General features: G+C 27.3%; 1 protein-coding gene across 1 annotated transcript; it reads right to left on the bottom strand.

Annotated features, from left to right (window-relative positions):
* Nucleotides 1–506: 506 nt before the first annotated feature.
* Nucleotides 507–8068, bottom strand: LOC107610474 (indole-3-acetic acid-amido synthetase GH3.10). Its single transcript, XM_088496093.1, has 5 exons — nt 7598–8068; nt 7094–7195; nt 6650–7013; nt 6093–6561; nt 507–1226 (listed from the first exon to the last, which is right to left on the bottom strand). The coding sequence occupies exons 1-5, from the start codon at nt 7966–7968 to the stop codon at nt 682–684; spliced, it is 1851 nt and encodes a 616-aa protein (XP_088352219.1). The 5' UTR covers nt 7969–8068; the 3' UTR covers nt 507–681.
* Nucleotides 8069–8372: the final 304 nt, after the last annotated feature.

Genomic DNA, 8372 nt, shown 5'->3' with positions numbered 1-8372 from the left:
ATAATATATTTTCAAATTTTTTAAATATTATTACTTACTTTTTAGATATTAGAAATCATTAATATTTAAGTTAGACTAAAATTTTATTTATATTAGACTAAATACTAAATACATTTTTTAAAAAATTAAATCATACTTAATAACTTATTACTATTAATCTTTTTTCTAAAAAATTAGGGGCCGAGACCTCCACTCGCCCCCGTATGTCCGTCCCTGTGTAGACGTTAATAACGTTATTAGTTAAGTTATATATTTTTTTGTGTTAAAAAAATAACCAAAACTACAAATCCAAACAATCAATTATCAACACTTTAAAATTAAAAAAACATTTATATTAATGATCGTTAGAGATCAAATTAGAATTTGAACCAAATGTTAGTGACCAAAATAATACTTTATTATATATATTTATATAAAATGACTGATTTTAGTGGTTAATTTTAATTTACAAATAACATTTTTATTATAAAAAGAGATATTTTTGTAACAACGATGGAAAAAATAAGTAAGGAGAATGTAATTAATTAATGAATTGAAGTTTAACTAGATAACAAGTAGGCTTCCACTAATTACTTCATAAAATCAATCAAGAGGTCGATGTTGAAAAAATAAAATGAAATAAAAGAAAGCAGTAATTAATTATTGATAAAGAGTTATAATGTTGAAGTGATAATAATTTGTTTAAGCATAAGCAGTGCTGCGAAAGATCTTAAGGGTGCATGCATGAAGAATGTTGAGCAAGAGAGGGTTATTGGTGCACCTAGGAGTCTTGAACTGTCCCAAAGTGGCACCATTTGCAACAAAACAGTCCAGAATCTTCTTGAACGTACCCTTCTCCAGAATGCAAAGCTCCAATGGCCCTATGGAGCTTGTTTTCCTGGAAACGACGTAGCCATAGTCAACAAAAGCAGCGTCCATTTCAGTGGAACAAGATTGAAGCACATGATCGTGTGCCTCTCCTTTGATCTCCCAGAAAATGACGTAGCAGCCGGGTTGGGTTGTTAGGTCGGCGTAGCTTGTGAAGTCAACAAGCTCGGCGTTGTTGTTTGTTTGTGATTGGAGGATGTGAGAGGCTTTCTCCACCACTGCTTGGAGGTCCTTCTCTGTGTTCTTGTCTATGTTCACTGTTAGGATCAGTTTCCTTCTGCATATGAAGTTAAGTTTTGGGGTCCCATTGTGGAATCCACCTACTTCTACTACATCTCCCAATCTGCACCTGTACAGTCCTATAATAGCTACTAAACATTATTATTATTTCAATATTTCTTTGTATCAAAATTAATCACTAATATAAAATATATATTAAAATATAATAAATAAAATTTAAATTTTTTAATTTATTTTTTATTTAAAAAAATAAAATATAATCTTTTATTTTTAAATATTTTTTATATTTTTTTTGTCCTATTTATAAAATAAATGATAAAATTAGAGATCATACTTTATTATTTTTAAGTAAAAAATAAAATTTAAAAAATTTAAATTTCGATAAATATATACTAAAAATAAATTAAATTATATATATTTATATATAAATATAAAATAATTAATTTTAATAGTTAATTTTATTGTTCTTAATTTACTTATTCATTAATTTTTCCATCGTTCATTTTTTCTTCTTCTTCTTATTCTTTTCTTTAGTTGTTGCTGTTTAATTCCATTAAAGCTAAGTCACTCTAGAGTTAATTCTTTTAGTCAAGGTCGGTTAATTATTTTAAATTATTTTTCAACTTAATTTTTTTAAATTTTAAATTATTCAATATAATATTAAAAAATAATTTTACAATAAAAAAGTTAATTTTCTATATTTACTTATATATAAAATAAAATCCATATATTTTTTTAGAGAAAAGCTTAAAAATTAGTAAAATTTATTATTTTTGGTCAGTATTTTTTATCATCCAGTTAATACTTTTTATTTAACAATCCAAAAAAATATTTTTAGTTCACACTTTTAAATTTCATTGACTAACTACAAATTAAAAATAATAAATTCTACTAATCATCTAACATTTCTCTATTTTTTGATATATAAAAAAATATGTAGATATATTGAGTTTCAATGTATGGAGTTATTTTACATGTATAGATATTTAGTTTATAATCAAGTGATCAAATTTATTTCCATGGTAATAGAAAAATACTATTGTTCCAATTATTTTCGTTTTAGAAAATCTTAGTTCTACTTTTGAAAGAAACTGTGCTTAAAAAAAAGTTCTGTTATCTTGATAATAAAGAAGGCATACTATTATCAATAGCTATAACAACATTTGAGATAGCAATGAGTATTTCATCCAAATTAAAGTCTATTCCTTCTGTTTCATAATATCTATTTCTACAATAAAAAAAAATATTAATAATAATAGAAAATTATGTGAATAAATATGTAATTAACTTCACAAAAAAAAATTAACATAATTAATATAATATCTATTGTTTAAATTATATTATTAGGATAAATGATTAATTAAAAAATAACACACTAATAAGAATTTCAAAAGAAACAAATTATGAAATTAAAGAGTAAGAAACTAGAGAATGAATGTAGCCCAAAGTCTTTGGAAGGACTGTTGCAATTTGGATTTTGGAATTTGAAAATGTCAATTATTACTGACAAAGTCATGGTAAAATCCTTGTCAGAAAAGACTGAAATGATAGGTACATAACATCAAATGGAAATAATGATAAAATAAACCACATGTCAAAATGCATTAAAATGTTCAAAAAGAAAAAATAAAAATGGTTCGTGGGACCTTTTTGGCCATTAGATGGCTAAACAACTCGGCCAAGTAGCCGAATTATGCCCAAACATTGGCAGGTTCTTCTTAAAGTAAGTGCCCTTAAATTGAGCACGTTTCAATTATTTTACCAAAAGGAGAGAATGTGTTTTCTTGCAACTAACCACTTTTTATCTTTATGTTGGGGAGAAGACAGTGTGTTGTAATATTGTTAGAATATGGGGTATTTAATTATTAGTATGTAGTGAATATAAATTAGATTATCAAATTTATTATTTAAAACATAAATCTAATTTTCAGATTTATATTTCTAAAATTTTAAAAGGTGTGTAATGTATAAATTTGATTCTTATATTTTTTATTTTAATTTTTAAAAATTTTTATCTCATTCAAATCAGAACTTTAGATTTTTTTTTTCTTTTCATAATAAATTTGACCCTCAGATATATTCAATGCAATAACAATTTTTTTAAAAAAAGCTCTATTAAAAAAATATCAATTCTTTCAATAACTATGCATTACACACCAATTCTCTCTATATAAAAAAAATTAATCACATTTATCATCTATGTAAGATGCATTTTAAACCAACTTTTTTAGAATCGAAATTAATTTAATTTTAAGATTAAATTTTTTATTTAGTATGAATAAAAATAAGAATTAACTTAATTTATAAATTTTAATAATTAAGTTCAAAAACAGTTTATGTTTTATAAAATTTAGTTACAATTAAGATAATTTAGTACGATAAAAATATAAAAAGATATTTTTATACTTGAAAAACAAAAGAGGTGACTGGCGGAAGTCTGACAATCTTAAAATTGTTAAGAACGATTGGACAGTAGTCTAGTGATAATTTTGTATAGTAAATAAAAAATAAAAAATAAAGTCAAATTATTATATTAATTTTAAAATTAAATCAATTTTATTTTTATATAAATAATTTTAAATACAATAATTTATTTTCAATTTAATTTATTCTAAATCAGTTTAAACAAATTTTTGTTCCAAACAAGTTATGTATATACTATAAGAGAAAGTAACTAGGTTTGGCCAAGACTCTTTTAGCCTTTTTGTAACTAGCTACTTGCCTACTAGACAGTTTCCTGTGCATGTTCAATTGAGGGCCATAGCCATATGACTCGTCAGGGTACCCTCCTTTGTGACCTAAAGTTTCTTGGTGTCATTATTTAGGTAAACTATTCCATTTGATACTGTAACTATTCATCATCTATCACTATTAAAATGAAGTACAAAAGTTTTACTATTCTAATGATAGATGATATAGAATTAGAAAGTAATTTTGTATCCTATATTTTTATATAGAGCATGCATATTGTTATTCTGTTTTAATAATATATATATCACTTTGATTTTTGTTAACTTTTATATAAAGTAGGTAAATGTTATGGTGTCTATCAAATTATATCTAAGTTATTAAAAAACTAAATAAATAATATTTAATAAATTTTAAATAATTTATTTTATTTTAAATATTTTATTTTTTATTTTAAAAAATAAGTTGGACAATTTAAATACCACAACAAAGGTACTATGAAATTCACCTATAAAGTATTAAGTAATAGTATAAGTACTGTTATCGAAATGGGAGTAAAAGAACTATGATGGCTTCACTTGTCTATTTTTCACCCTTAAATGACAATAAATGTTATTTTGATATTTTTATATATTAAAAAGTTTATAGAGAATAATTATTATAAATATAAGATAATATTTAGTGTACATAAATATCTAAATATTTTTATACAGAAATATCACCAATTCACCATTCAACAAATAATAATTATAGTATTTCAAATTAAAAGAGTTTACCTAAGATTTCTCTACCTTATGTTAGAACATTATTGGTGATTGGTTTTGAAGGAAAACCAATATAAACTCTAAGGGTGTGTTTGGGAATATGATGAAAACTTAAATTTATTTTAATATTTTTATTTGTATAATTTCTTTTTATAATAATTGATTATCTGATCATTAATTTATATCTATATACTTTAAATAAAAAGCCAAGTGATTTTAAGATAATCTATAGTATTTGAAATAATATATAAACAATAATTACAAAATAGGTATAGAACAATAATTTTTTTATTATTTAATATTTGATAGTTGAGGTCATCAACTTGGTAAATTTATTACAACTAAAAAATAGTAACCTTTGCATAAAATTATAAGTTTCAAAATGTTATTTTTGCTTATATGTTAATTTTTATTTTAAAATTATAGTTCCCATTATAATCTATTTTTCAACTTTCTACGAAAAATAATTATTTATTGGAAAAAGATATGATTCTCAAACATGATCTTATTAGTGGGTTGTTTATAATTTTTATATAGCATAATTTAATGGACTTTATTCAACAAAAAAAAGAAAGATAAGCCAAAAGATTCATTTAGGATCTAATTCATATAAGTGATATGTCTATTAAGAAAGATAATGGCAGATCAAACACCAATAATACATAATCTATGAAAAAAGAGGAGTATATATATGTTGAAAAAAAACAGCTTTTATTTTACAGTAATGTTAGGAAAATTACAAAAAAAAAACAGCGAGAAGTTATCTTATTTAGTATTTATTAATTATCGTAATAATTAATAAATATTAAATTAGACAAATTATAATTATTTTTGGCAAATTTTTTTTGTTACCAAATATTTTTGTTATTTTAATATGACTCCCTGAAGTTCACCATTAAAAAAACATTTCAATTAAAAAGATATATAATTTTTTACTCAATTTCAATTACTTTTTGGAAATTATTTTTTATTCTAGATTCTAAATTTTAAATTTTAATTCTTATACTTTTGAAAAAATAGAGTTAAAAAATAATTTAACAATAAAAATTTAACTAATATTAGTTCATTAAAAGTTAATTTTTTATATTTATTCTTAAAAAAATTATGTTTTGTACTATATGTTTATATTTTTACCACATGTTAGTGGTTGTTTTAAGAGTTTCATTAAAAACACTAATTAATTAATTTTTTATCGTATATAAATAATAACTAATCATAATATATACGTTTAAAAGACTTGTTAACAAAATTACCTGCAATAGTTGAAAAAATTGATATGCTATATATGTACGAGGCTATGATATAATTAAGGTAGAAACTCAGTTGCAGTTGACTTCACATGAAGTTGATAGTTGAAAGTTGTTAGATGGTTTGATTGATTTGATTAAATTTTCATCTAACGACTCTCAGCTATCAACTTCACGTAAAATTAGCTGTAACTGAGTTTCCACCTATAATTAAGAGTTGTTAATAATGTTTTACTTATTGAAATGATGAAAAATGAGATGAATATGAATAAGAAGAAGTGCAAACCAGTGAAAGTGGTGAGTGCAATTTCGTACTCTTGTCCAACTTTAACCTTAGATAGTGGGATTGGCTTGTCTTCAACGAAATCATCAGCACCACCATCATGAGAGGAACCGCAACTATGTTTGTGTCTGTAAAGTGGTATGAACTCAAAGTAAGAGAAAGTTGGAACCACTGCAAATGTGACACTCTCTGGTGGTGAACTTGGATCCACATTAACCCCAATCCAGCTCTCACTTGAACCATAGTCACCACTCACCAATGGTAACCCATTTGCATAGTGCCTTAGCCTCTTCAAATATGGTTGCATTGAACCTGTCATTATCGAATACACGTACTTTGCATTTGGCCATAGCTTTGGAATCAAACCAAACCAATCCATCACTTCTACCTCCTCGCATATCCCTTCTATTCTTGATGCCAAACATTCGTTTGGTGTTATGATTTCCAACACCGCCTCTCTCATTTTTGGTACCTTCTTGTTCAAACATCACCACATACAATTAGAAATATATTTTACCTAACAATTTAAGATTTTGGAAGAAATGATTTCATGCGAGTACCTTTATTCTAGAACTTAAGGTGCCATGTCGAATGTCATGGCACAAGTCTCTCCAGAGCTCTTCGAAGCTGCGAAAGGCTTGGACGATGCCATAGACGAAGGCAGAGGTGATGAATTCGACATCATGAGAGAAGAAGAGGCCGAGGAGGAGGTGGCAGTAGGTGGATTGCTTGTAGTCACCGGCGGAGATAACCTCATAGGGGCTGCAAGTGAATGACTTAGTTCTCTCCTGTTTGATCCTGAACTCCTCACTTGCATAGTAGTGTGTTGTGGCGGTTCCTGCAATTAACCCTCCTTTTGTTTTGAATTGGTTGCCGCTGTATATGAATTCAAGAATCTTACCTCCTTCCCTTATTGGATAAACCCTATCATTATAATAGTCACATGTTCAAATCTCAAATAATAAACAATAATCAAATCTCAGAGGTTGCATTGAGAAGCACACCTTGATCTATATGCTGCAGATAAAGTGAAAGTTTCAAGGGTTGTTTGTGCACTGTGCCTCGTGAATGGAACAAATTTCTGCCTTCCTTCTGTGGTTCCGGAACTGCAAAAACCACCCCCACCACACAAGAATATCAAAATTTTCTCTTTTTTTTTTCCAAAGAAAAATGGATGGTGATCTGTGATCAACTTGCATATGATGAAAAGGCTGTCATGTTAATTATTTTCACATGGGCTATTTAATTTATGAATGAATCCTTAACTATACTCCATGAGACAACATAAAACAACCTTATGAATGAAGCATCATATGAAAATTGGAGCTAGAGCTAGAGCTAGAGCCTAGAGGGAATAAATAAGTAGAGAGTATGTATGACCTATACCAGTAAAATATTCCATATATATTCTGATTCCTATAAAAATGTGCATAAACTTAAAAGTATGTTTTGTATGCATAAAAAGGGTGTAACACCCTAATTAATCTAGAAGAAGTATAGAATAGTACCTTAGGGAAAGAGTGGTTATGGGTTGCTGAGTGAGTATAGAGGCAGTGTCCCCATCTGCAATCCTTTGAATAAATGGTTCAAAATCCTCATGAGAGGAAAGAGGAACCACAGAAGTGAAAAGAGATTCCAAAGCACATGCATCCATCTCTGCCACATTAATCTCTTCCTTCCCTACTAATAACCATTTCTTCAGATATTCCACCTTGAAATTCTCTTTCAGGATCCGGCATAGCACCTCCGTTTGGACCGCACCGGCCTTGGCAGACACTTCCTCGAACCACCTAATGATGTCGCCTTCATGATCATTGATGTTGCCATTGTTGACATAACTGCTAGTGCTTCTAACTGCTTCAGGTTCATGTTTATCCATGGCTCGATGATGATGAACAAGTAGCTTAGTAGAATGGAATAATATAGTATATATGATAGTGTTATTGTAGCAAATAGTGTTGCACTAAAAGTGAATAATTATCTCATATTTGGTTGAGTGGAGGGTCCGGTTTTTGTAGAAGGCAAGTAGGTAGAAAAGGCCAAGAGAGAGAGAGAGAGAGGAGCCCCACCATTGAATAATTATCCCCCCCTTTTTATAAAAATATATAATTGTTTTTTCCTCTTTTGTTGATATATTTGGATGTTGTATTGTGTCAAAGAAAAGGGAGTAAGGGGGATTGAAGCAATGAAGCTTATATTGCAGAGCAGAGAGAGGTAGTCTAGTAAAAAAGTACAATGAGTTGTAGACCACATACATGTAATGGTGTTATCGTTTTTGAGAGA

Source organism: Arachis ipaensis, chromosome B8 (assembly GCF_059453495.1).
Source record: "Arachis ipaensis isolate K30076 ecotype BB chromosome B8, ASM5945349v1, whole genome shotgun sequence".
NCBI lineage: Eukaryota > Viridiplantae > Streptophyta > Magnoliopsida > Fabales > Fabaceae > Arachis > Arachis ipaensis.
This window is presented reverse-complemented; position numbering and strand designations above follow the sequence as displayed.